Source organism: Ictidomys tridecemlineatus, chromosome 11 (assembly GCF_052094955.1).
Source record: "Ictidomys tridecemlineatus isolate mIctTri1 chromosome 11, mIctTri1.hap1, whole genome shotgun sequence".
Taxonomy (NCBI): domain Eukaryota; kingdom Metazoa; phylum Chordata; class Mammalia; order Rodentia; family Sciuridae; genus Ictidomys; species Ictidomys tridecemlineatus.
In genome coordinates, this window is record NC_135487.1 from 103,714,844 (window position 1) to 103,742,711 (window position 27,868).

General features: G+C 49.7%; 1 protein-coding gene across 11 annotated transcripts; it reads right to left on the minus strand.

The window, feature by feature from the left end:
- Positions 1–11,989: 11,989 nt before the first annotated feature.
- Kcna2 (potassium voltage-gated channel subfamily A member 2) lies at positions 11,990–26,419 on the minus strand. Of its 11 annotated transcripts, none has more exons than XM_078026980.1 (3): positions 26,178–26,419; positions 23,651–23,762; positions 11,990–23,201 (listed from the first exon to the last, which is right to left on the minus strand). In XM_078026980.1, exon 3 carries the CDS (start codon positions 23,036–23,038, stop codon positions 21,539–21,541), a length of 1,500 nt encoding a protein of 499 aa, XP_077883106.1. In that variant the 5' UTR covers positions 23,039–23,201; positions 23,651–23,762; positions 26,178–26,419; the 3' UTR covers positions 11,990–21,538. The 11 variants fall into 11 exon arrangements, with proteins under 11 accessions (XP_077883106.1, XP_040143348.1, XP_013219599.1 ...); XM_040287414.2 differs by having other exon boundaries at positions 23,651–23,909; XM_013364145.4 differs by having other exon boundaries at positions 23,651–23,989.
- Between the last annotated feature and the right edge of the window lie 1,449 nt (positions 26,420–27,868).

Sequence of the window (27,868 nt, forward strand, 5' to 3'; positions counted from 1 at the left end):
TGGGGGCTGAAGTGGAGTCCTAGGACTAGAAAAAAATGACCCTGGTGGCCACTGAAGGGGAATCTCATCCATGCAGTCCTGGTGGGGCCATCTGGGCCTGCTGTCCCTGGGTGTCTCCTTCCAAGCCTGACTTGACATTTTTAAGTCAGTCCCATTGTGGGAAGCCATCCTCTTACCTAGGTGACCAAACACCAAGGTCCCACCTGCTGGTTGGGTACCTACATTTCCTCCTGGCATCCCAGGTGGGGTGCAGCGAGCAGAGGACATGATCTGCATTGGCTATATGTGTCACCCCGAGAGGTGTCTAGGGGGCCTAGAAGAAGGCAGGGAGTGTCTGTCTTGGGACAGTGAGGCCTGAGAAGAGATGGCTTTGACAAAGCACAGCAGTTCTGGACCATTCTGCTGTCTGTATAAAGATTTTCTTCCTTCTGCCAAATATGGGGACTCTTTGGCCTAGGTCACGGAGCTATTCCTGGAAGGTAGGCAGTGCGCCAGTGTTCCAGGCAGGCACTGTTCTTACTCTGTAAATAAATGCAGTGGAGCCAGGGTGCACAGCCCCAGGGACCTACAGCCCAGTCGGCCTCCAGGTAGGGCTCCCAGAGAGGTGGGGGCGGAGCCACCAGGGCTGGAGAGGCTGGCAATCTGGAGGCCAACCCCGAGGCCTTTGCTCAACCCTTAGTTAGCCTCTCACTGAGAGCAGTGATCAAAGGAGGCATCTTGGATGCATCCCTGGCATCTGGCCTTAGAGCCTGAGGATGAGAATTGAGGTGATAGTTTCTGAGTCCAGCCTGAGTAGAGAGACAGGTGAACAACCCAATCACTAACCTCCCACTTAGAGACTAGAGACAATGCTAAGACAATAGTCTCTCCCTTGCTAATAGGGATCCACTGCGTTCAGGCAAAGTCTGAGCAGCATGACTGCAAAGTTCAACCCTGGAATCTAGAGCGTGAGGCAGGATTGCTGTGGAGAAGGCTGGCCCCAGCACCCCACTACCTGGTGAGCTACCCCAATACTCCAAGTTGCAGTTTCTTCCGTGGTCCAGTTTCAAGGCTTCTGGGAGGAGTCCATGGTACAAAAGTGTTCAGCATAATACCTGGCTGAACACAGTAAGTGCTGCTTAGTTGTAGCCACAGTCATCTACATCATCACCATTATTTAGTATTTTATTAGTGCATTTGGAGTCAAAATACCTATATTTAGGACCACTTTGGACATTCAGTTACTAAGTGAAGGTACTTGACCATTAGAAGCCTCAGTTTCTTTATCTCTAAATTAGGGCTAACAATTAAAAAAAAAACACTTTTCAAAAAAATTGTTGGGGTAACTAAATAACTGAACACCTACCCACCTGGCACAGGGAAGGCTCCAAATACATTAATCAGAATGAAGATATTCTCTTAAAGCTTAAGGGTCAGCTTAGGGACTGGGGCTGTGGCTAGGGCTGGAGCACTTGCCTAGCATTCCCGGCCCTGAGTTTGAGCTCCCCAGTCACTAAAATGGTCAGTTTAGGATCCTTCCTGCAAAGAGGTGCACTTGCCTGTGGCAGGGAGTCACTGGGACTTATAACCTCGGAAGACAATGTGGATTCAGTGGCCTCAGGCAGAAGCGCTTCAGCACATGAAGAAATCCAACCCGAACTACACCTAGGGGTCCGGAGGTTCATCGCTGGCCTTGGCCCGTGGCTCTGGATCCTATCCTAGGTTCTGTTCTCCGTTGTGCTGACAGCTTTCTCGGGAAGCCTTTCTCCTTGTGGCAGCTGAGCTTCTGCCAGTGCTGGGCTTGCGTCACCCCACAGCTTGCCTCAGAGAAGCCAGGAACACTGTCTCTCCCCTGGGTATTTATCTTACTCTCCTAAAAGGACGGTTTGGGTCACATGACTATCATGGACCACTGACCAAATTGGATCTGGGTCACAAAAACCCAGCCCGGTAGCAGGACCCTTAGGGCCCTCTGATTGACGACAGCTCTATTGGAACCCATGGAGGGGGACTGTTCCCATAAAGCAAAGAAGCGTGCAGTTACCAGAAGGGAGAAGGCTCCCTGGCCAGGCAGATGCAGTAGCTGTCAACTGGAGTTAAAAATATGCTCTAGGTAAATCCCTGGATGACCTAATGCATCATCTTAATGGGCTCTTAAGGGGAGTGGGGATGCTCACAAGGTTTCATTGTATGGGTTGCTCAGTACCCTGGCAGGGAAGGACTGTTTTGTCCTCTGCACATGGCCAGTTCCCAGCCGGCCCTCAGACCATATCTGCAGCCTCACTGCTGCCTTGAAGTCCACCTTGGAAGCCAGACTTCTCCCCTGGAGTTAAGATGATCCAGGCAGCATTAAGATCTGAGGGCTGACGATTCATAACCTCTTAAATGAGTGCTGGGAGGGAACACAGTGAAATATGGACAGCCCTGAAAAAAGACCACGGGACCTGGAATCTGAAGCCAAGGATCTGTGCCAGCCCAGCTCCCTCCCAGTTTCATGACCTTGGACATACCATTGCCCTTGGTGTCCCCCTCTGCCAAATCAGGAGCCAGGCTAAATGGTCTCTGACGTTTCTTCCAGTGCTGACATTCTGGGAATCTGTGAATGTTATTAAATTCATGAATCGGCTTCTTTGCCTGGAACAAGTCAGCTTAAAATACATGCAAATTGCACTAAGTCTAGCTATTGCCTTGCTGAGGAGGCAGCCTGGCGTATTTACATAGTTTGAAATTGGCTGCTGCATGCACAGGGTGGGGGAGCAGCAGCGACAGGCTCTGAGGCTGGCCCGCAGCAGCCACTTCTGATGCAAGCAGGGTCCCGGATCTTCCACAGCCTGGAATGCAGAGACCCCTTGCTAGTAGGGAAGGGGAAGAGACCGGTTTTGTATGGGGGCCTGGATACCTTGGGTCTGTCCTGGGAACTTGCTACGATATTATTTAATCTTCTAGATGGTCCCGGGAGCAAGCATAACTGTTCCCATCTAGTGAAAGAGAAAGCCAAGGGCTGTGGCTCCTCCACGGCCACACGGTTCCTCAAGGTTGGATGCAGGTTGAGTGGCTACTCTCTCCCTGTCCCTCTGGGCAGCAGAGTCTCCTCTTCACACACCCACACTCAGCCAGCCACACTGCTCTTTGCCCAGGCTCTGATTGGCCAATTTGAAGAGTCTTGGTTCATTCAATAAACATGAAATAAGTGCCTCTTGGGTGCTAGGCGCTGTCCTAGGGTCTCTGCAGGAATCAGGACAGACGAGGTCTTAGTCTTCTTGGAGCTGGTATTCTGGCGGGATGGTCCGAAAATAAACAGACGAATAAATACATGGAGCGAATTGTGGGTTGTAATAAGTGCTCAGAAGAAAATAAACAGAGTGCACATGCCAAGAACACTGAGTCCCGCTTAAAGGGGAGCTGTTTGGGAAAGACCTGCCTGAGATGGGGACATCTAAGCTGAGAACAGAAGGAACTCAGGGATCAGGGCTGCAGAGCACTGCTGGGTCTCGCTTACCATCTCTTAGCTCCGCCTCCTTGAACCCCTCACTGACTCTGTTTTAGTCTTTTCATCTCCAAAGTGGAGTAATAATATCTCCCTAGAGAGGGTGGCTGCAAGGATTGTAGACAGCGTATACAGATCATCCAGTGCAGTGCCTGGCACCTTAAAGAGGTCTGCTGTAACCATTGTCGTCATTGTATTTTCTGAGTTGGGCCTGAGGCCTGATTCACTTTGGGCATTGAGGCTGCGTGGTTTATTGAATCCCTCTATGGCAAACTCCAAAGACCACCAAGTCTGGTAGGAAAGATTCAGAGGAAGGGAGAACCAGGGCTGCTTGTTAATGAGAGCCAGTATGGGCCACTACCTATCAGAGAGAAGATACTCTTGTCATGGGCTAAGATCAGGGCTTCCGAAGGTGAGGGCAGGGACCTTGGGTCACCAGTTAGACCCAGTCTCACTCACCTAGTCTTGAGCCAAGTGATCATGGATTGAAACCTTGTGAGCAAAAGTAAGCTATTCCTCCTTTTAAATCGATTTTCTCAGGTATTTTGTCATAGCAATAGAAAGCTAACTAACACAGAAAAGACAAAGAGAGGAGAAGGTCAAGGAAGATTGGCTGGACTCACTGGCAGGGGGTCACTACAGGACAAAGCACCTATTGGAACTGGGGAAGAGGCTCTGGGGAGTAGGGGGGGTTACATGTCTTTGTTGATAAATGATGGATAATAGAGATAATCCACTCATTCTGTGCTCTTGGAAAAGCCCCTTCCCATTTCTGGCCTCATACTTCCCATCTATAGAATGAGTCAGACAATCTCTAAGGTTTCCGTCTGCTCCTGATGTCTTATTTCTTCAGGACCGAGCCAGCTTGCTTACATCTCAAGAGTGGTTTTACAACTGAATAGAAACAAGAGATATGAGTTGTCTTTGGAGAAGTCCTGGAGGAAGGTGGCTCTGGACCTGATGGGGAGGCTGTGGCTGGAAAATCTACATGACATGACATTTATGCCTTGGGAAGGCCCTATGGACTATGTGTGGCCGCATTTTGGAGCTATGGAAACACGCCACGTCTCAATCAACTCGTTTGGAGAATAGTGAGGGGCACTCAAGGAGGAGCCCGAGGCAGGGGTCTCATCAAGAAGACTGGGTTCCTCCACCTCCTCCTTCCCATACTGCTCCCTGGTGGAAATCCTGAGCTTGTGCACACTGCATGTTCCACCCCACCCAGGTCCCTGAGCTGAGTTTGAAATCTGTCATGCTGTATCAGCTGGGGGTGAGCCTGGGCACTCAGAAACACAGCCTTCCCTGGAATCTCTGCTAGGTTTCCTTAGTCTGGAAACATCTATGGAATCTGCTTGAGTTTCCGGATCAGCACTCAATGCTCCCCGATCTAGCCCTGCTCCCCAGGAGTCAGGTCCACTATTCATGGCCTTTTTTCTTTCCCAAGAACCTTGAATGTCCATCTCCCAGCAGGCTCAGTGCCTAAGTCCCCTGGCCTAGACCTGCCTTGGAATGGAAACTTCTCAGGCTACAAGTGGACAATGGCAAGGCCAGCCAGGCCTGCTGGATGGGACCCAGGGCACAGAGCATGAGCCTAACTCCCTCTGACAAGCCCAGGAACTACACCCCAGGGGCTGGCCAAGTTGAGGCCCAGGGGTTCTCCTGCTGGCAGGGCAGCTGGTCAAATTGATCCTGTAATTAAATCAGGGCTAGGCTTGGATGACTGTCTGGGCTCCAACTCTGCTTGGGCTCTGGCCCTTGGCTCCCAGGATGGGCCAGGGTTTGCCTTTGAAGAGGCAGAAGGTTTGTGGTTGGGTGTGGAAGGGCCAGGGTAGGATCTCATGAGGGACTGTCTTGATTCAGTTGGTGGCTGAGAAAGGCCCCTTTAGCAGTGTTCAATTGTCCACAGTTAGGACTCCGAGGAGGCTGGAGGTGAGAAGTCTTAGATGAATATCTTGGGTAAGTGAATGCTTGCTTAGGTCCTTCCATGAATTTTTCCACCTCAAGAAATGGCGACTCCATTATTCCAGATGATGGAGTCAAAAGCTTGGAGTCATCCTGGACGCCCGGGGTTTTCTTAGATTGCACACTCAGTCCACCAGCAAATCCCATTGACTCCACCTTCAGTGTGTAGCCACCATCCAAATATTTCCCTCCAACTCCTTGCCTGACCCTTATCCAAGCCCCATGTTCTCACCTGCTTGAGTGCAATAGTCTCTCACTAGTCCCCTCTCCATTCTCTCTAAACACAGCAGCTGGGTGATGTGTCCAATCAAATCTCTCTGCTGAAAAGTCTCTGTGGCTTCCCACCTTACTCAGAGTACAATCTAGAGTGCTCTCGGTGCCTACAAGTTTGCCTCCCAAACTTCCTGCCTTTATTTCCTGTTGTGTCCCCCTTGTTCATTCTGCTCCAGCAACATTGACCTCCCAACACGCCCTCTACCCCTCGAGGACTCTGCCCTTCTCTTCCTGAGCCTGAAGTGCTCTTCCTCCATATCTACATGATAACTCCCTGAAGGTCTCTGCTTATTCCAAAGGGGTTCCCTACCCACCCTGCATCACGAAGCACCCCTTACCATCACTTCCCGTCTCCTTACCCTGCTTTATTTTTTTTTGAATAGTATTTTCAGTCTCATTCATCTCCCACCAGGTCAAGTCCCTGAGAGCCGGAGCCCTGGTGGTTTTGTTTGTTAATGTATGTTCCTTGACTAGCAAGGAAGGGGACATAATTCCTTGCAGCCCCCATAAAATGGAGCAAGATGCTGGGGCATAATGGGGGCTTAGTTCAGGCTGCCCCATTTAGTGTGCCTCTTCTTTGCCAAATGCTGTGGCCTTAGACTTCTTTTGTAGAAGAACGTGGTAAAATTGGCTTGATCGGAAATCAGCAGACTAGTATTCTAGTTACCAATTTCCTGTGTGTCCTTAATCAAGCTGCTGTCCCTGTCTGGGCTGCAATCTTCTCACCTATCAAATAAAACAATCATTCCATTCCCAGACTGGACAATTTAGGATTTTCTTGCCCTCCACCCCTCCACCCCGGGCATTCCCAGTCCTCTCCTCATTCTTGGAAAGTAGTTACAGACTGAGGAAGCAACGACCAGAGGACGGCAGACCTGAGTTCTTTCCTTCGTTTCCAGTTGTGTGCTATTGGCAAATTAGCAATCCACTTAGTGCCTCGGTTTCCTCATCTATAAACCGGGGATAAGAAGGCTTTCCTGGACAGATGGCTGCCACACAGCTGCACTGTGAGGCTCAGTGAACAAGAAACTGCTATGGAGTTTGGGGTCATGATTAAGAGGGACAGTGAGCAGCATGGGCTTGCAGCCAGATGGCCTGGGTTCAAATCCTGGCACTGAAGTTATGTAAGCTTTCCCAGCAAGTTATGCAAACCTCTCTATGCCTCAGTCCCTCCAGTGTAATATGGGGGTGATGAGTGCCAACCACACAGGGTCACCATGAGGATTACATTAGTTAATATAGGTGAAGCGCCACATTAGCATTTGGTTTTATTATTCATTCTTAGAATCATTCATTCATTCTGCAATCACTTATTAAAAGCCTATTTATGTGCTATTGCTGGTTCAGGGTTCATGTTTACCCTGCACTCATTTAAAATTTTCCTCCACCTTTCCCTTCCAAGGAGAGGGATGGCCCTATTACGTGAGACTTTGGGCACAAGGATGATGTCTTATTTACCTCTGATCCACAGAGCCCAGCACAGTGCTCGGGGCTCTGCCGATGTTCCCTGGGTGAATTAGTGAAGAGGTCCCGGCACTTGCAGCACTAGTTTTATACCAATTCCCTTCAGTTCCCTGAAGTCCTTATTCCTACAACAACAGTGTCCCCCCATCTTGTAGATAGAAAGTTGGGATTCAGCCAGGTCAATTATCTATCAATAATCCCCAGTTAGGAAGCTAGGGCTGGATTCCAGTGCAGAGCTGTGAGCCCAGGGCTGGGGCTCTTTGCTTCCTGGGGAATGTCCTCCCCCAGAATAGGAGGCACCGTTTACTGAGCACTTACTACATGGCAAGCGTAACGGCAGGTAACTTCTAATAACTTCCAAATCCAACTTCATCTTCACGGCTCCCCTGTGATTGCCATTTCTCCACTCTCACCCCAGCTTACCAATGAGGAGACTGGTCAGGCCACCAGAAGGAGGAAGAAGAGTAGGGTAAAGAGATTTTCACTCACTTCCTGGGTCCTGAAAATGTAAGCTTTCCTTACAGTGAGGAGGGGGCTGAGGAGGGGGCTGAGGAGGGGACTCAGAACCGCTCAGCCTTCTTTCCTTTCTCTTTCTCAGGAGCTGACACCCAAGGAAGGAAAGCTTTTTCAGGAACTTTTAATATAGCGATTGCTCATTCACACCTTGCAGTCTCGTGAATCCCATTGACAAAAATACCCGAGGAGGGTGATTGGATTCCATCGCACCTTGCGATCCCTGGACTTCCCGACTCCGTCCCAGGAGACCTCATGCTCATATTTCCCTGGGGGATTCCAGACATCAGAGGGCATAGGGGGACAGAGTGGGAGTCCTTGCCGTGATGTCGGTCCCAGTTGGGTGCTGAGCCCACCAGGTGGCTGTGGTTTCCTATCAAGGGCATGTCAAGGACTTCGAGGGTTTCATGCTGTCTGGGATCTGAGTTCTAGATTTGCCTCTCGTTACCTGTGTGAGCACAGGCCATTACTTGGCTTCCCTGAGCTTCAGTTTCCTTATCTGAACATTGAGATGCCCACAATGATCTCACAGAACGGTAAGAGTTAAATGAGATAACAGGCAAACTGCCCAGCACGACACTGGCCCATGCTTGGTGTTCCTTGTACCTTAGTTGAATTTGAATCACTTGTTCCATCAACATATTTACTGAATACCTACCTGTACAAGGAACCCCTGTTACACTTGATTTGTAGTTTTCAGGGGTTACCTAGGACTTTGCAGGTATTTGTGTGACAAGAAGTGTGTGTGTGTGTGTGTGTGCGCGTGCATGCACGCACCTTTTCTCAAAGTGCTTCTATCCCCTTTCACCTTTGAGAGCCAAGGAGGAGAACTCGCCTGCTGAGCCCCCATTTGAAGCATCTTGGGCAGGAAGGGGCACTAGGAACCGTGGAGCCAGGGGTTGGGGAGGTGGGACAGAGTTGCTAGGAGTTTTGTCCCCACCTGATTCAAGGATGATAGGCACACCAAGGTCTGGATGGATGGACTGTGAAATGTGCACACAAGGTGTCTGTTACTTGCTGTGTTGGACCCTTAGGTAGCTGTGGGCTGAAGGGGGGCTTTGGATCCAGGAGCCGGGCAGAGCTCAGCTGGGGTCAGCCTTATTTCTGTGACCAGCGTTGGGCAGGAGACTACCATTTCTGAGGTGGGAATAAAACAGTGGCTCTCCCTGCCTGGTCTGGCTTCCTCCATGACAAGGGGAGTGAGAAGCTTCTTCTCTGGGATATCACCTTCCTCAACGCTGGGCTCAGCAAGATGGGGCTGAGAGCCAAGATCAAGGCCAGTCTCAGCTCAACCAGTCTAGGTGGACTATTTTTATTATACCGAGGTTCCTAGGACAGATCAAGTTTTTGTTTGTCTTCTTGTAGACATAATTTCTGCACCCTCAATCACATGGGGGACGAAGGTGGTGGTGACAGAAGGACTAGCATCTGTTAACTGTAATACTCATTAAAAATGGGCTTTGACCCCCATAAAGGCTCTGCCAGTTATTTAGGTGTGTGACCTTGGGCTACAGGTATAATCTCAGCTTCGGTTTCCTAATATGTAAAATAAGCATAATGACACCCAACTCATGGGACTGTTGTGATGGGTAAATGATATAAGCATGTCAAGCACTTTGCAGGGCATCTGGCACAAAGTAAGGCTTTGACATATGGTTATATATATATATATATATATATATATATATATATATATATATATATAAAGATAGATACAGATAATGGCTATCTCTGTATCTTTCTTTAAACCTTCCTGTAAGGTAATATAGAAAATAGGCCATAACTAGTATACTGCACAATTGAGCCAGGAATGGAACCCAACCCTGACACAGAGGCTGAAAGACCTCTGCTGCCTTAGAATTGGGGGACTGTGGAGGAATGCTTTAGAGTGGGATATGGGATATCCACTGGGATATGAGAAGGGTTTGGCCTTGGGGCTGGCGTGGGGTCTGCAGGCTCTCAAGGGAAACAGGGCACTGGGAGATGTGGCACACTTTAACCACAGGGCATTTAGGTCAGATGACCCATACCAGCTGCACCTAATGGCCAGTCTGATGCCAGAGAGATTAAAAGTCTCCTGTAGGGCCAGGGAGAGATACAGAGGTTAGGGGTCCCAGAACATCATCTGATCTCTGCAGTCCCAGTGACGTGAATATCTTGGTTGCCATTATGACTGTGTGATGCAGATATTCATTCATTCAATGAATATTTATTGTGCCTGGCACGGTGTCAGATGCTGGCAGTTTCGAGATTAACAAGACATTCAAGATGCTTCGTTTAGGCTGGGAGAGAATACACCACAAGTCATGGCAACAGAATGGCTGTAGTTTTACTTCTCACATGGTTGTTGGTGGCTCCCCAAATGATCAGTGAAACAGAAAGTGTAAATCTCCCATTGCAACAGACCTAGAGAGAGGCAGATTTTCCTTGGTACAGGCAGCTGTGCAGATGGGAGATTTTCCTCCTAGCTTCACTACAAACCCTTAAGCATCCGCAGCCCTGGCTAGCGTTCAGGCCGAAATAGGTATAGGGCCAAAGAGCCTCCATCTTTACTTGATAAGCCAATGACCTGTGGGTGTGTTGTTTACTGACCTTAATGAGTGGGGTGTCTTGTGGGAACCAAAGGGAGCAATAATCAGAGCTGACAGGTTGAGAATGGATCAAAGAGATGCAGATTTGCCTCATTTGCATATAATTTAAATAACATTAATTTCACATCAAAATATGTACTCCTTCCCCCTCTGCAGGGCTAAGCCAGCCTAGGGAGATGCCTCAAGTTTGGATTCTGGGGTTTGCCATCTCTTGTACTGCAAGAGGGACTGCAGAGAAGTGGGGGGGGGGGCAGAAGCCTGGCCTGGCTCTGTGTGGTCCCACTAATTCACTTTGGGTGAATTTTCATCTTACCCTCTTGACTAGAAGACCCACAGGGCAGGGTATCCAAAACACCAAGTGCAAAAATATTTTTGAATAAATGAAAATAACTGGGCAGAATCACTTTTCCATCCTGAACATAGGGGAGAAGACCAGGAATCAGGGTTTGACTCATAGTTTTATTTTATTCTGGAGAGCGGCAGGCAACTCCATAGGAAAAATGACCGTACTGCCACAGGTCGTATAGAGTTTCTCAGTCATCCGGACTTTGTACCCCTTGGTCCAGATTAGGAAGCCCCAGACCAGAAGAGGTTGGAACATCCTTCAGCTTTTACATCTCAGATTGCTGAGTATCCTGGCCCACAGGGATCTTCTGTGCCTGGGATTCTAGGTGAGGACACACCCACATGTTTTTGTTGAGCTCCCACTATGTGCCCATTATTCATTTAATCTTTGTAAAATGGGGCGGGCCTTGTGATTCCTTTGACAGAGGGGAGGAACCTGAGGTTCAAGGAACATGCAAGAGTAAGCACCAGGGTGTCAGCACTGGTGGGGACAAACCCAGAAATTGATGCTGGAGATGCTTTTTTTTTTTTTTTCCTCAGGGGTTAACTTTGTTTCTCAGTTGGGCTGATACCATTTTGCTTCTCCTGCCTAACACACTGGCCCCTGGATCTAGGTGGGCTCTCCCACTTGTTCTCTGCCTCAATAAGCCCTTCCTGAACTAGGTGCCCTAGGCCAAGAGCATTCAGGGTGCTCAAGTGGCTTGGGAAGTCGACACTTGAAATACAAACAAGGAACTCTGATGTTTTCGCTTCCACCCATTTATTCCTACTTTACCTCTAATAAGATCTAAATAGTCAGGGACAGACAAAACTCTCCCCAGCTCCTTGGAGGCAGGAGTTCCATGTCTCGCAGGAGAAACCCATAGAAGGGATCTGGCCTAGCTGGAGAATCAGGCTCATTCTTGGGAGGCCAAGGTAGACCTTCTCACTTGGGAGTTGAGAGCCTGGGTGGGTCAGATCCCTGGCACCAGCAGTCATGGACGGAAGTGGGAGTGGGTTTGAGGACAACAGGACCTGCAAGGGTGGGTGCAGCTGGGGTTAAATGGCTCCCAGACTGCCTCTTGTCTATACCAGCCCCCCTTCCCCACACACTCTGAGACACAAGAAGAGCTGAGTACCGGCGAAGATCTCAAACACCCCTACTGACCCACTCACTCACTGGCCCCTGATTTGGGTGCACAGGGCTCTTAGGCCAGGACAGATGGCACACAGCCACAATGTCCCCGGATGCATTTTGAGCCCCCTGTCTTGACCTGCCCTGGTCTCTGACTGGGCTCTCAGGGCTACAGAAACTGAAATGAGGGAGAGGGAACTACACTTGCATTTTATAGGGATGACAACCCAAGCAGGCAAGAAAGAAGGCAGAAACCGTCAATGTCTGTCAAAAATTTTATTTATTTATTTTTCATTTCACACAGAATGATGTTAAAATAAATCCTCAATAATATATATTTATATACTTATTTACTTGTGTCAATATTTACAAAAAGACTGTGGAGCTCTATGAAGTCTATGTACACCCATGATTTGGTGGACAGGCAATGTTCATTGAGGCACATATGTACACATATATGTATAACCTATGTACAGTATCAGACCCTACTGACACAGGAACTCTCAGCTGCAGAAGTCCTGGGCTGGGCAGTATTGGTGGGGCTGAAAGCTTCCAGAATATGTCAGCAAGAATGATAATATCTATACATCCTGTGCAATGCAGTTACAGCTGGTGTCTAAATTTTCATGAAGCAAACAAATAGTTAAATGACTCCCAACTCCCATGAGTCCTCCCCACAAGTCCTGCTCCGCCTTCAGCTCCCATTGGTCCCCTGTCTCTTATCACCATGGATACCCCAGTTCCCTTTCGGCATCATCCTTACGAAGCTCTGCCATCAGCCTTGGAGTTCCTTCTCCTATTGATCCCATGGAGGCTTATTTGTCTGCCTCTCCTCTTTAAGTTTTTAGCAATTACGAGAGACAGGACACAGGAGGGCAGCTGCAGAGTCATGCAAGGAAGCTAGTGGAAACCTTAATTAGAGTGTGTGCTGCATGAGCTTAAATGAGCGGCCATTTCATACATATGTGTGTGTGTATATATATACACACACACATACACATACACACACACACACACACACCCCTCCAGAAACAGCCTGTATAAGCATAATAAGCACACAGGTCTGAAAAAGGAAACAGCATCCCCCACCCATGAGCTTTATAGCTACATCCCTAATGGAAATGAGAGAATCCTCCTTGATTGCTGGCACCATTAATCCTGACCATTCCAAGATTACCCTCCGTGAAGAGAGGGGTGCAGGGAGGCAGAAACCCAGGAAGAGGCCAATTTGGCTAGGGCATTGTTTGCTCAGCAGGCTAGAGCTCAATCATGGGACTTTCCAGCTTCCTGGGGCCCTTCAAATGAAGGAACCATCCAAGCACGACAACAAAAGGAAACTGGGTCGCTGGATCCCACGTGAAGACAGAACTGGGGCAAGCACAGAGCATGTTCAAACCCTCAGGAGCTGAGACTCACCCTCATCCAAGCCAGCCAGGCTTCTCCTCTTGCTTTTCAACTGCAGTTCTTAGCCTAGAGCTGGTTTGCTCCCTTCTAGCCCCACCTGGCAGGTTAAAGTCCTTGCCCTGTGCTTCATAAGCTCAAAAGGCAAAAATGTCAGCAGCTGACATGGAAGTTGCCTGGAACCAAGGTGAACCCTTCACTATTCTTTTTCTTCCAGCTCCTCCTCTTGCTTTCTCCAGCATCCAAAGTGTTTATGCACTCATCCAAACAAGGCACCAGCATCTAGGGAGTTGTTTTCAAGGAGATAGGCAGGGATTGGAGGCCTCTCACAAGGACTGAGAGACAGAGCACAGAGTCCTCTGGGTAGCTACCAAAGGTCCTAGTACACAACCACATCTACACTGCCCTCAATTATCTAGATGTTGCAGCAGCTGCCCACATTATTATGTAATCCCACCTGCCCTGTGCATCCGTCAGTGAAATGATGCAGGGACTTCTCAGCTGCAAACTCATCTGGAACACATCTGACTATTTTGGGAGCACAGAAGTTATATTAGTTTCCATACTGAAGGTCATACCGTCTAAGATTATCCATCCAGACAGGATAATCAAGTGCCCCAGCTCATCAGCCAGTCATGTGAAGTCTCAGTGAAGGGCCTCCACTATCTGATCATGGCTGGCTTGACCAGGTTGAAGGGCTCCTGGAAGTGTGAGGAGATGGCAGCCGATGTGATCCCTACACCACCTCAATTGCTCCAGCTACTGGTGAGGAATCCTTCCTACTCCCGTCCAAGCAGAGTGCACAGTCAAATGCAGGAGGTGAGGTGGAGAGATGTGATTTCCCCATGAATCTAACACACGTCCAGGCATGATGGGGAAAGAGAGTAGGATCTGCTCAAGCCTAGCCGTATCAAGTGATAATGCACAGCTCAGCCCCAAAGAGGCGACGGAATTACAGTTGCTCTAATGCCCACACCCTCCACCTAGATTTGGTCGGAAGGAACAACAGAATAGTTTTTATAGTTCCATCATTTGCCACAAACCTCACCTTCCAGAGGGCAGAGAGGATCTTTGATGCTTCACTTGCAATGTTACTTTCCCCAATGCCATACCATTCAAACCTAGGGCACCACTACGGACACAGAGAAAGCTACATAGGTCAGTCCTTTTGCCAGATCTTCAAGCTTTCCACTTCCCCAGGGCTACAAAAGTTTGGCATAACTTTTCAGGTCCTCAGGGAGGAGGTGACAGCCAACCAGGGCAGACTGAAAAAAGGCGAAAAAGCACCGGGCCCTTAGATCACACTCCCCCTTTTATCCCTGAGTCAGGCGGCCACCTGGGAGGGAAAGGAAAGAGGTGATCCTGGAGCCTGTTCTTTTTAATTTAATTAATTTATTTTTTAATGAACTGCCTAAACAGAAAAAGGAGTAGATCTGGAGAGATGGAAAGAATGCAAAGGAAGGTCATTTAAAAAAGTCAAACAAATGCGATTCGTTCCTTAGATTGCCAAATTTATTCCACATTCGTGAAACTAGGGGATGGGTTCGTGTATATTCGTGTAATTTTTGAAATAATGGCATACATATATACATATACTATACATATATACACACACAGACATATGTATATATGGAAAACCTCTCATAACTCAGGACCAATCAACTGAAACCTTGATTGGCAAGAATTATGTTTTCTTACTATACTTTCAGTAGAAAGAGGCCAGGGACAGCAAGGTCATTATCTGGTAAGCCTAGATGTGCCCAACAGCCCGTTTCTACGTCTGTCTTAACAGCCAGCATCATTCGCCTGTCTCTTTGGTCGGCTTCGTCTCCGTTTCTGTGCACCATACACTGAGCACTGAGGTTTAGGAGGTTGACCCTGAGCCAGGCAAGGTCTTCTGTCATCTTCAAATGCTCTACTTACTAAGGCAGGAGAGGTTAGACTAACCTACTTAGGAAATACTATTTTTCAATAACAAAGGCTGAACCCCACGTGTTCCCACTCCCACTCAAATCACCAGAATGGCAAAGCAACCAGGACATTCCCTTCCCTGAGTTTTTCCCTGTTGGTTAACTGAGGTTTGGCTGTACACATGTGTATAGAGCAAGGTAGACTGAAGAAGAATGAAATGGGACCCTGGGGTTGCCAGCCTTCCCTGGATTGTCCAGTCTGAATATTGAACCTCCCAGATGTTTCAGCAAAGAGGACCCTGCTGAAGCCCCTGGAGAGGTGTGCAAATTTGTGCAGTGGGTGGTGGGGTCTTCGTCTCGCTAATGTCATGACCCAACCACCCCAAACTTCAATGCCTATAGACGTCCACCCACGCCAAGAACTTGCTTCCCTTTGCAGCTCTCAAGGAGTCCCTGTGGTGGAGCAAGTCAGCTGATTGTGAAGGAGAGTCAGAGGGCAATTTCCGAATCTGCCTAGGCTGCCGATTCCAGGTGCAAATCTCCAGGGCCACATTCCCTCAGTATCCCTCTCCCTGGGGAGGAGAGGAGGTGCAGCAAAAGGATCAAGTAATGGCTTTTAGTGCATGGAAATGATCTCCTGTAATGGCTCAGGATGCTTTATTCTCATCTATTGGTAAGCGCTTTCCTGCAGGTTTCCATTACACCCTGCCAGACTGACCCAGAGTCAACAAGATGGGCTGGCATGAGGTCACTCAAACTCAAGGTTTCAGGGCCGAGAGGTGGCAAGGGTGCTGTGCGAGAGTGGGGAGGAAGGGGCAGGCAGAGGGAGAGAGGGACAGAAAGACACCTGGAGACAGAGAGATGCACACAGGAAAGAGACAGAGTGACAAAGAATGCCTTCTCACGGGCCTTCGGGCGTGGTGCCGCCCATCTGCATCTGTGTCCATTCCAGGGGGTCAGATCTCAGGACAGGAGTCATGGGAACAGGGGGGAAGAAGGAACTACAGAGAATGTGAACCAATGCCCAGAAGTCAAGGGCCTTATCTGATCATCCAGGTACTGTCTATCACTTTTCTGTCCTGAGAGCAAGATTTTTGAAAGAGCTATTGCTAAAGGAAACAGTCACTGTTGATTTTATTGCACTTTTCCTCTTTTAAGAATATTTAAGTACAAACTATGAAAGATGGAACTGAGCTTGGGTGGAAAGGAAAACAGAAAGAAGGGGAAAGTGGACTAGATTACTTTGAGGAACAGACTCATCTCAGCTTGTACTGGATCCCCCACTGCTACCTGTCCCTGCTTGCTACTCCTTGGGGACATGGGTTTGGTCTCAACAAGGACCAAGTTCGAGAGTACACATGATAGTCACAATGGCTGCTGAGACAGCTCCCGGCATCCACCTCCCTACTGGTTGGCTCGTGGTGTGGCTATTGATGTTCATGAGGTTAAAGTCAAACCTGACCTTAACGTGGACACTTCACCAAGGATGGGGGACTCTCCATTTGGTAACCAAGGAATACCCTGGACATTATGGCCCTCTCAGACTGGTTGGCCATCACTCACACGCAGGTTGTTATGACACTGGGTTCCAGGAGAGACCTAGGGACCAGGGCTCAGCAGTACCATTCTCTCTCCTAGGTAAACAAGTCAAAGTACCATGCTTCCCTGCCTGCCACAGGGGGTAATTAATGATGCCACCCCCATACACAATTTGCCATTGTCTTATAGTTTCCTTTGGAGGAGGTTGGCCTCTGCCTCTCTTTCCCACTACTACGGAAAGCACTGGACCTGAAGACCCCTGAGGGTCTTCTCTCAACCTGAGTTGAAGCTGATACTTTCTAGCTTACTCTGAGGAAGTTGGCCAGAATCCACTATAAGGGAGGGAGAAATCCAGACAGAGGAGGCAGGACAAGCTAGTCCTGAAGCCCTCCTCCTATGGGCACCCAGTGACATGCCTGTGCCATTCTCAGAAGCCCTGTTGAGCAGGTTAGAGGCAAGCAGAGAGGAAGGAAGGAAGGAAGAGAGCAAAGGAAACATAAGCTCAACTAAATTCGATTTTGGCTCCTTAATTCGATTTTAATTAATCCATTCATTAAAAATTGGCTCCTGAAAAGTTTACTTTGAAATTTGACCAGCTTAGTTTTCCTTTCTTTTTCTTTTTTTTTTTTCTTTCTGAAAAACCTTTCTATGTTTCCTGGGCCTCTTCCTCTCCAGTCTCTGGAAAACCCCAACTTTCTTGAAAGTTTGAGTCCACAGAGGCATCTGGTAGAGACAAAAGGAAAACTGGTTTCTGGGCTTGGAAGCACAAGGCCCATTGAGGGACTCCAAGTCACACACGGAGGACCCATGTGTCCATTTCCTGCCGTTATTGCCTCCTTCATGGGGACTGTGAACTGTGACCATCCTTAGGAGGGAAGGGTGAGTCCACACCTGGGAGAGTGCAGGAGGAGGGACCAAGGTGCCTGATCCCTAGGCTCACAGAAACTCCAAATTCCACTGCAGGTTGAAGAAGCCTTTGTCAAACTTCACTTAGCTCTCACCTGGTCCTACCAACTGGAGGAATCGGTTCCAAGGTGATCCAAGACGGTGGGTGAGCTTAGAAAGTATTTAAATCAGTGTATTATTTGCTTGTTTAGCCTTAGGCTTATGTCCTTAATCGTGTTTGACTTAAGCTGAATTGGTTTGCCATTTCCTGAAGGCACAGAAATTGAATGGAAGGCAGGACATCCCTGGGAGCCCTGGCAGGGAGGGGGGGGGGCAGGCCTGGAACTGAACACCCTTAGAAGGCAATCGGGAACTGTCCTTATTGGAATTGTGCCCAAGAGCAAGTGAAATGCCACAGGGAGGAAGGAAGGGTGGCTCATTTTGTGAGGCAAGTCTAGAGAGAGCTTCAATTTTCTGACCTGGTCCCTCACAAAGCTGCTGGGGATGGAGGGGGTAAAAAGGTCTGCGTGTGAGGGACATCTTGACTGTGGCTTGGGACCCAGGGGCCATCACTGCTTTTAAAAGAATGGTGCCGAATCTGAGGATTTCAGATGATGGAAGGCGGGGAACCTGAGCTGCTGGGCTGTTGGGGTGGACTTGATTTGAAGGAAAGGCCATGGTTAAGGAGGTCCATATCAGGCTGCTGGCCATCCTGGGATCTTCCACACCCCGCACCCTAGGGTGCTGGTGGGAGGAAGGTGAACAGGTTCACGAGATTCCTGTGCTTGATGTGGTAGCCCATCTTTCTGCCCGAAACCTCAGGGGTTCCTTTCTCAGGACTAAAATCTGCAGGTGAGAGAAGCGACGAGAGGAAAAGACTCCTTGGAGAATACTGAGATGCTAATATGAGCTAGGAATAGGTGATTAAAGGTGTTATTTTGTTTGTGTCCATTAATTTATGGATCTGGGGGGCAGAGCAATGGATCTGAGTACATGTCTGTATGTCGTGTCTATTGCGTGTTCTTGGGCACGAGGGCTGTATTTTGTATGCCTAGTGTAAATATACGTGCATTGTGTGTACACCCTGAGTGTACAGAAATAATAGTGAAGCATCGTTTGTGTATTTTTTGACGCATATTCACTGCGTCCATGTAGTTTTGTGTATTTTGCATCTGAGTTACAGGTTGTGTGTTTGTACTTGGGGTATGTAGTTTTCTTGGAGGTGTTCTGTGTTTTGATAAGTACAGTCTAGGTCCAGGATGAGTGTGGATAATTCATCTCTAGGTAAAACCATAAACTTTCTGTGTCTGCCTTTTATAAGAATTTGGCCTGTGTGTATTTCGCATGTAGGTTGCATGTTTTATATTTGTGTGGCAACGCTGGATCATCATTTTGGGGGTAAATGTGCATGTATGTGTGTTGGACATTTATAGTCCCCAGCCAAGGATGCTATGGAAAGGTATCTACCATCTGACATAGGTCTCAAGTGTGGATTGTTTTTAATTTTCTATTTTCCAAAGGTCTGTGTCCCTCCAACCCCATGTCCTGAAATTCAGCACCACCTCCTGTGAAGGAGAGGAAGAGACGCACAGAGGCTTTGTGCTGGGCATGAAATGCCCTGCAGATACCTGGGGATGTGGGTGACCAGGAACTAATGAGCACCCTGGGCCTAGCACCCTGAGCTGGTGCCCCACCCCCCAAGACAAATGAAGGTGCCAACTAGCCAACAGTGAGACCTGGGCAGGAGCCACCACTGGACAGCCTGACCACCCTGATTTGCTACATTTGGGAAATTTAAGCCACAGTGTAAAAAGGCAAAAAACCCAGTCTGGTGAGGCAAAAGCTACCCCCTCCCCAATCCCAGGCTTAATCTACTCTCTATTTTTGGCTATACAGTGATCATTTATTCCTTACCTGTTTTGGTAAGGTGGGGGACAATTTTTTTTTAATTAATTCTCTCTCTCTTTTTTTTTTTTAAATCAGCTCTGGTTCCCAGTTAAAGGGGGAGAAAAATCGAGTCTGGTGATTGAAATGATGGTTTTGGATTGTCTAGGGATCATAACCCTTGGTCCTAGATTTTAGAAATTTCCACATAGAAGGGTCTCCCTTTAAGTCCAAATCAATGGAAGTTGGTTCCCAGGAGTCCTATTCTTTGTTTCAAAGCAGGGGATCCAGACTGGCTCTCTAGGGATGGGTTCATGAAAGTGATAGATGCAGAGCCAAATGATACTGAAAACCAAATTGGGGGTGGGAGGGTGGGCAAGATGAGAATGGAGATGATATCAGGACGGACCATCCAGAGGAGGCCTGGGGTGGGTCTGGCCCAGGACAGCTGGAGCTGTGAGGGCCCTAGGGCCCTTGTGCACTCAGTAAGACAAGCTTCAGCCATGGGAAACTGAAGCTGCAGCACATGGAGGGCAGAAAGACAATTCTAACGTCTAGGAATCCATGAAGACTGGAGTATGTGAGGCAATGGCAGCAAACCCAGGCCCAGCAGGGTTACCAATGAGACCAGTGAACCCAATGGGCTTCTTACCAACCCACTGAGCAATGGATTTACTCCTGAACCTGAACTCCAGAGAATGAATATATATATATGTGTGTGTGTATACGATCATATACACACACATATGTATGTATATATATATATATACTCTAGTGCACATAGTCAAACACATGCATAAATTGCCCTGTGTCAAAAATATTGCATAAGCTTATACAATGTTCAAATGCATTTTTTTTCCTATAACTAGCTAGGTAGAGGAGCACATGAGAGAGAAATACCCAATATATAGTTATGTACACTGGATCCACAGACCTGCTTATCTTCAGGACTGATGCCCTGGTGCAGTTATGTCTATGACTAGGTTGATTCCTAAGGTGCAGGCATGTGAGTGTTTAGACACTGCTTTCCCTGCTCATTCTTCTGGCTTGACAGAGGTCTGCTCTTCCATTGAAAGAACAGAGATGGGTGGGCTGGAGGGCCAGATATTTTGGTTCCCCATTCCCAATAGCCTATTTTTCCCCCCCTCTGATGGAGGGCTTTTGCCTTCTGATGGGAAAAAAAACCCTAGTTCAAAACCATCCCAAGGCTATTAATACTCTAAATATGAATACTGTATAGGCTACTAAGAAAATAGGTTATCTCCTGTGTTTTAAATATTGAGATTCATGCAATGAACACCCATGCAGTTCTATCGCATCACTGGTAAATTTCACTGCAGTGTCAGTGTAGCTGGGCCACATCACTAGGAAAGCAGATGTCTGCAAACTCCAGTGTAAACGAAGAAATCAGACATATTTCTGGTGACCCTGAAGCCTGCAAAATGGTAAAATCTGAAGCTGAGAGGTCCCTTGGTTTGGTACCTTCGCCCCACAGGCCCTAATGGAACAAATGTTGCAACTTGACAACTCACATTGGGTCATACTAACTGTCCCTCCCCCAGGCTTTCCTCACATCTACAGAAAAAAAGCAGAATGCAGCATTTTTTCGTTATGAAACACAAGCCTCTGGAGCATCTACTTGGCAACTGCAATTCACAAACCCCAGGTTGTGACACAGAAAGTAGTTCCAACACACACAGTACTGTGTGTTCTTTTCAATGCAAAAATGGGAATGACCTTTCGAATAATCACCAGAGCTTTAAGGCTAAGCCATGATGGTGTTCCTCTGGGAAGGGGCAGGTGGGCTCAAGTGGGTGACAGGGTGGGAGGAGGGGAGTGCATCTCCCAGGTGTTGTGTGCATTTAACTAGGAAGGAAAGGGAGTGCTGATATGGTGGGTCGTATATTGGATATGAAGTGGCCTCAATGTGACTTTCTGAAATCCTGGCTCCATAGGTGACGCTCATCTTTGGAAACCCAAACCCTGAAGCCGGTGATGAAGATTTGCATGAAAGCTGTGATAGATATTCTGCATTCTAAATCAAAAATCAAAAGGTCAGAAGTCACTTGCACGACTATTGCTTTCCATGCAGAACCAGATGCACACTGTAGAACACACTGACTACAATGCAGGCTATTATGCAACATCTGCATTAGTTCCATTGAGCTGCGAGTATGTTAATGGGTTTCAATCAGACATCAGTTAACATTTTGGTAATATTCACATAGTTTGTGTTAGCCAAGGTGCAGTTGGCTGTTTTCAAGTTTTCCTCTCTAAAGTCCTCATTACTGTTGTTTACTCCCTCCTGGATCTCCATGTAATCCGACTTACTAATAGTAGAGGCACTTCTACTTTTCTTTAGGTCAGGGGAGGATGGAATCTTTGGACAGCTTGTCACTTGTAAGTACTGGGCCTGCTCCTCTCCCTCTGTCTCCCGGTGGTAGAAGTAGTTGAAATTAGACACTATGACAGGGACCGGTAAGGCAATGGTTAACACACCTGCAATTGCACACAGGGAACCCACTATCTTTCCCCCAATGGTGGTTGGAACCATGTCTCCATAGCCTACAGTTGTCATGGAGACGACTGCCCACCAGAAGGCATCCGGGATGCTGGGGAACTGGGAATCTCGCTCATCGGCTTCTGCAAAATAGACAGCACTAGAGAAAAGAATGACCCCAATGAAGAGGAAGAATATCAGGAGGCCCAATTCTCTCATGCTGGCTTTGAGGGTCTGACCTAGAATCTGGAGACCTTTGGAGTGTCTGGACAACTTGAAAATCCTAAAGACTCTTACCAAGCGGATGACACGGAGGATGGCCAGTGACATGGCCTGCTGGCCCTGCTGGGCATCCTCTGGCTTCTCAGCCAGCTCTGTCCCCAGAGTGATGAAGTAGGGGATGATGGCCACAATGTCAATGATGTTCATGATGTTGGTGAAGAAACCAGCTTTGCTCGGACAGGCAAAGAACCTCACCAAAAATTCGAAGGAGAACCAGATGATGCAGAGAGTCTCCACAATGAAGAAAGGGTCGGTGAAGGAGGTGGACTGCTGGTACCCGATGGTGCTGTTGGAGTAGGTATGGAAGGTCACCCCACCACCATGCATGTCTTCATTCTCATCTCGGAAGATGGGCAGTGTTTCCAGACAGAAGCTGACGATCGAGATCAGAATCACCATAACAGACACAATGGCTATAATCCTGGCAGGCCCTGAGCTCTCTGGGTATTCAAAGAGAAGCCACACCTGTCTTTGGAACTCATTTTCAGGCAGGGGACGTTCTTCCTCCTTGATGTAGCCTTCATCCTCCCGAAACATCTCCATTGCTTCTTCTCCCAGTTCGTAAAACCGGATTTCTTCCGAAAATATATCTAAGGGCACATTCACAGGTCGCCTCAGGCGGCCCCCAGACTGGTAGTAGTACAAGATGGCATCAAAGCTAGGGCGGTTGCGATCGAAGAAGTACTCGTTTCGGAGGGGATCAAAGTACCTCATCCGCTTCTTAGGGTCCCCTAAGAGGGTCTCTGGAAACTGGGCTAAGGTCTTTAGCTGGGTCTCAAACCGCAGTCCTGAGATGTTGATCACCACCCTCTCACAGCATTCGTGGTCTGCCTCTGGGTCATAGGTGTCCTGTGGGTGCCCAGGGAGGGCAGCAGCCTCATCTGCTGGGTCTCCGGTGGCCACTGTCATAATTGGGACTGAGAGGAGCGCCTCACGCTATGCCTTCCAGCTGCCTGGTGGCAGGGGGCTCAGGGTGCTGCTAACGGCCCCAGGAAACACAGAAGCATTAGCTTGAGCTCCTGCAGGAGAGCCCCCCAAGCTCTCCGAGAGCTGGAGAGGCAGCCTCGATCGGCTGAAAGACAGAGGCAGTTAAGGACATGAGACCAACCAGCACTGGCAACCTTACCTGGGTTGCTGCTTGCTGTCTCCCATCTCTCAGCCAAGAGTCCAGAAACATGACAACTACTACCACCACCACCACCACCATCACCACCACCACCAAACAGTGGAATTACTTTCACCTTGTAACTTGTCTGGGGCCAGAAGAAGCAGGGAGGAATCTCTCAAGGAAGCTCTGGAATGCCTTGCACTGGGGAGGGCTGGGACAGTCTCCCTCTGTACCACACAGCATCCTGGGGTATAAAACCCAACTAGGAGGCTAGAAGGGACCCCTGTCCCAGGAAGGGCACTGATGTCTCACATATACCTGCACCCTGGGATCTTGGACCTAGCTAGTCCTTCTTCACGGATCCCACCCCATGATTTTACACATGGCTGTTATTAAATGATGGATTGATTTACCTGGCCAGGCAGGAACCTCTGGCTCTCTTCCTTGTGAAGCAGATCAGATGCTGTAGGAATCCTCGATCCACAAACAGGCAGCCCAACTCCCCATCACGTCTTCTCACTTGAGCTAGAAATAATGGTGAGTCATTCTGGGCAGGAGGGCAGGCTCCAGGTCCTGGAGGTGAGCTCTAGGGCTGGACTGGGCTGCAGGGGCAGTGGGGTGCCTGGCCAGGGGCATACAGGACTTGAGAACAGCAGAGCTTGGGTCTGGAGCCTTTGGAAAGAAGGAGGTAAGATGCACAGCTCAGCAAAAGCCAGAGTCCTCCTGGCTGTCCTCAGGAGGTGTGACGTTGCCTGGAAAACAGAGCAGCAAGGTGGAACCTTGGCTTCGGGGCAGCTGGTACCAAGATTTAGGAGGGCTTGGGCAGCTCCCCTCACTGCAGGTGACAAGCCCCGTGACAACCTTTCATTTTGGCTGTTCATGGTTGAGAACTACCCCTTAGCTTCCCAGCCTCTTCTGGGCAGGTTTTCTTCCCATCAGCTGGAAACACTTTTCCCCCCCAGGGAACAAGCCTTCAGGCTTGACTGGGCTGCCTTCTCCAGAGGCCTCTCCAAGCTAATCCAGACCCCTCGTTTCCAGCTGCCATAATGAGCGACTCCGGCAAAGCACCCCCCACCCCTACCCCATGTCAGGACACACATCTCTCAAGGGGAGGACTTCCTCTCCGCAGTCTGACTACAAGCTCTGACCTCAACCGTGTCCTGACAGAAGAAGCACCCCACCCCCTTCCCAACCCGCGCACTCATTCAGAGCTCATCCAGGGAGACCCCACACGCAGCAAGGTCACCCATGTAGAAAGCTGGATGGCCTAGTCGCTGAACTTACTCTCCCTCCGGGATCCCTGGGCCGTAGACCTCCCTCTGGGCCGGGTGGCATTTGAGCTGGCCAGGGGCTCGACCACTGATTTCTCCCCAAGAGAAAATCCCTTACATCTCCTCGGCAGGGAGCGCTGAACAAACGCTCAGCCTGCTTGGCTGCTAGGCGGCTTGGCAGCCGCGAGATGGGGAGCCTGGAGAAGGCTGGCTTCCGGCCTGGCCCCCTGCCGACCCAATCCCGCCGGCCCCAGGGCGGGGAGGGGTCTGGGCCCTCTCCCCATCGCCCCGGGCCCCAGCCGGGATTCCGCGGGGCGCGCTCCCTGCACTGCTCCAAGCCGGCGACCAGACCTTCCAGCTGGCCGCGAGCGAGAGCGCCACCTTAACCCCTTCCTGCCTGGTGCGGTTAGCTCGGGCTGCGGGCCCGAGTGCAGCCCTGCTTTCTCCCCCCGCCAGGTTCAGCGGAGGGACCACCGAGGCTCCACCTCCATCCAAAAAAACAGGAGATTGAACTCTGGGGGTGGGGAGTAGGCTGCACCAGGCTGCTGTCCCAGATCCCAGCCTGATCCAAAGCACGGGGGTTCCCGGTAGCCCACGGCGCCTGCAAACGGGGAAAAGACCCTCTCTGCAGTGAAGCCGTTTTTATCTCGTGCCAGACCCAAGTGATTCCAGTCCTACCAACCCGCGCTATTTACCAGACATGGTTATGCTGTCGGCTGCACTTCCCATCACCCGCCAGCTCCTCTCTGCGCCCTCCGCCCCGCGCCACGCCACGCAACCACAGAGGGTCCCCGAGCCCATCCCATGCACTCTACTCCTGCGGGGCGCAATCCCCCTGGCCCGTCCGGGGCTAGGACACGACTGGCAGATATCCGGGGTTGGCACCGGCTCACCCTCCTGGGGACCAGCCCGACCCCGCAGCGCTGCAGGCTGCGCCGCCGGGTGCCATGCAACCCTTCTGGGAGCCGCAGCTGGGCAGGGGAGGTACCACTCAGGCCAATATCCCGACACTGATTTACCCTTCCGACCTGGCACCGGAGTCTCCATGTTTCTCAGTGACGGCCAGCGTCGGCAGGATCCCGGCACGAGAGGCGGCGGCGGCGGGGTGCGGGCGGCCAGCCGGGAGCCGGTTCTGCAGTCCCGCGGGCGGCGCGTAAGGAGCGCCCGGCCGCCGCCCGCAGCCGCACCGCGCCGCACCGCGCCACGCAGCGCCGCACCTGGCCCGGCAGCGAACTCGAATTAAAGGGCCCGGTGGGGGCCAGAGCCAGCAGGCGCACTGCTCGCCGCCACCAGCTCGCTGGCCGTCCAGTTGAATCCCCTGGCCTCGACCCCCACCCCACCAGGAAAACACCCCATTCCTTGGTGTAGCCCAACTTACTAACCAGAACCCCGTTGCAGAACTCAGTTGAGTGTAGCCGGGGCCCAGAGAGATGGAAGGGGCACAAGTTGAGGAGTGCTCAGGAGAGGCTCTTGCCAACATAATGAAGTAGGCAAAGAGGAAACAATCAATAGCAGCTATCCCAGGCCCGAAGCGGGATCCAGCCCCGCGGGAGACGTGTTGCTATTATTACCACGCTGCCAGACAGCATCTGCAGACCCTAGACCCCCTCCTTGTCCTCTTCCTCCCGTGTCCCCCCTTTCCCAGCTCTGCGTCCCATCTTGCTCTTACCCAGCGAAGATTTGGCTTCTCAGGGGAATGCAGCAGGTGCGGGCCGGGCTGCAGTGTGGCAGAAACTCGCTGCTGTGTTTGCCCCCAACGGGAGGAGCCGCAGGAATAGGGATCACTGCAGGGCTGGCTATCTTGCTTCTCCAACTCCTTCCCTGCAGGACCTTGGCCAAGAAAGACTGGGGAACACGCAGTTGCCCTTGGGAAGGGCCAGCTACTGGACCTTTTCGCAGATCTGGCAAAACTAGCTGGCCAATGGGGTTCTGAACTTGGGGGTGCAGCCCCGAGGATTCTGGAGCGCAGCCTAGGGGGAAGTCCTTTACTTTTAGGAGAATGTGCATAAGGAGCCCAGTCCGCTCTTTGTTTAGATGTGGGATACCAGGAGGTCCAGGTTGCTTTTGGAAGCCATATGAAAGCCTCAAGCCTTTGCTAGTTCTGTTCTCTAGATCCCTATAAGAATCATGCAGGCAGGTGTACCAAAGTTTCCTAGAGATAAGACCACAGTAGACACAGAACTCTGGGTTCAGAGGGGCTTTAATATGGAGAAGACTCCTGCTGGCTCCTCCCTGCTCACAGAATTTCCTGCACCCCATGATGGAAGCTCTGAGAACCTATAATGTCAGGCTAAGTGGGATTCTGGCATTTCATCTAGGTAGTCTATGAGATTTAGACTGAGGTTCTACCTAGAGTTGCACTCCTGGAAACCTCTCCTGACCAGCGCTGAGGGGCTCTCTTTCTCCTTGCCACTCTGGGTTCTCATCTCCATTAAACTGCAGTCGTTTTATACATCTGATCATGCCTATATATTTTCTTTGCCTTTGTTAAAACAGAAGATGTGGACAGAGAAAAGCCTATGAGGGAGAATTGATAATCGTTCTAATTTTTGACATGTGGTGGCCATATGGTAAGCACCTCTAACCTCGCGCAACACTGAATCCTCGTGACTCTATGACATGGTGTCTACATCATTACCATTTCATAGGAGAGGAAACTGAGCCAGAGAGAGGGGCTGTAACCTGTCCAAGGCCAATAAGTCTAGACTCTTAAGACTTTGAATCAGGTATTTTCATCTTATTTTGGCCCCCATTACTACCTCCTAACTAGCCTTAGGGGGCCGTTACCCTCTCTTTCCCTTCTAAGTCTGACCTAAGTGTGAATGACAATGAAAAAGAAGTTAACAGAAGAAGAAGGAAAAGGAAAAGGAGTGATGGGAGGGGGGTGGGGAATAAGGAGGGGAAGAAAAGGACCACAATAGCAGTTGTTTAGGAGCATTTCAGGCTCCTTCCCTTAAAGGTACCTCTTCCAGTTTCTTGCTATGGCAGCACCAAAAATGGCAGTGAAGTGGTAAGCCCCTGCTCAGCATTGACACTTGCTAGCTATGAGAACTTGAGCAAGTTATTGAAAGTCTCTGAGCTTCAGCTTCCTCATCCAATGAGACAGCAAAGCTACTTCACAGGGTAGCTTTTAAGGTTTAAACTAATCATAAGGAATGGACAGTCAGCTGGCTTCATTGGTGGGCTAAGCTAGCAGGTGTTCAATCCTGCACTACCTTTCCAATCCTATAGAGGTCGCCATTTCTTATATTTGGCTTTAAAAAATAGAGTCACTTGATCTTTTCCCTAGGGCAGGGAGACCGCCCCCCCAACCCCCCCCCAAAAAAACCCCCCAAAAAACCACTCCCTTCCCCTTTGGTT

Coding starts and splice junctions, on each gene's coding strand:
- Kcna2 (XM_078026980.1), bottom strand. CDS start 23,038: ATGACAGTGGCCACCGGAGACCCAGCAGATGAGGCTGCTGCCCTCCCT.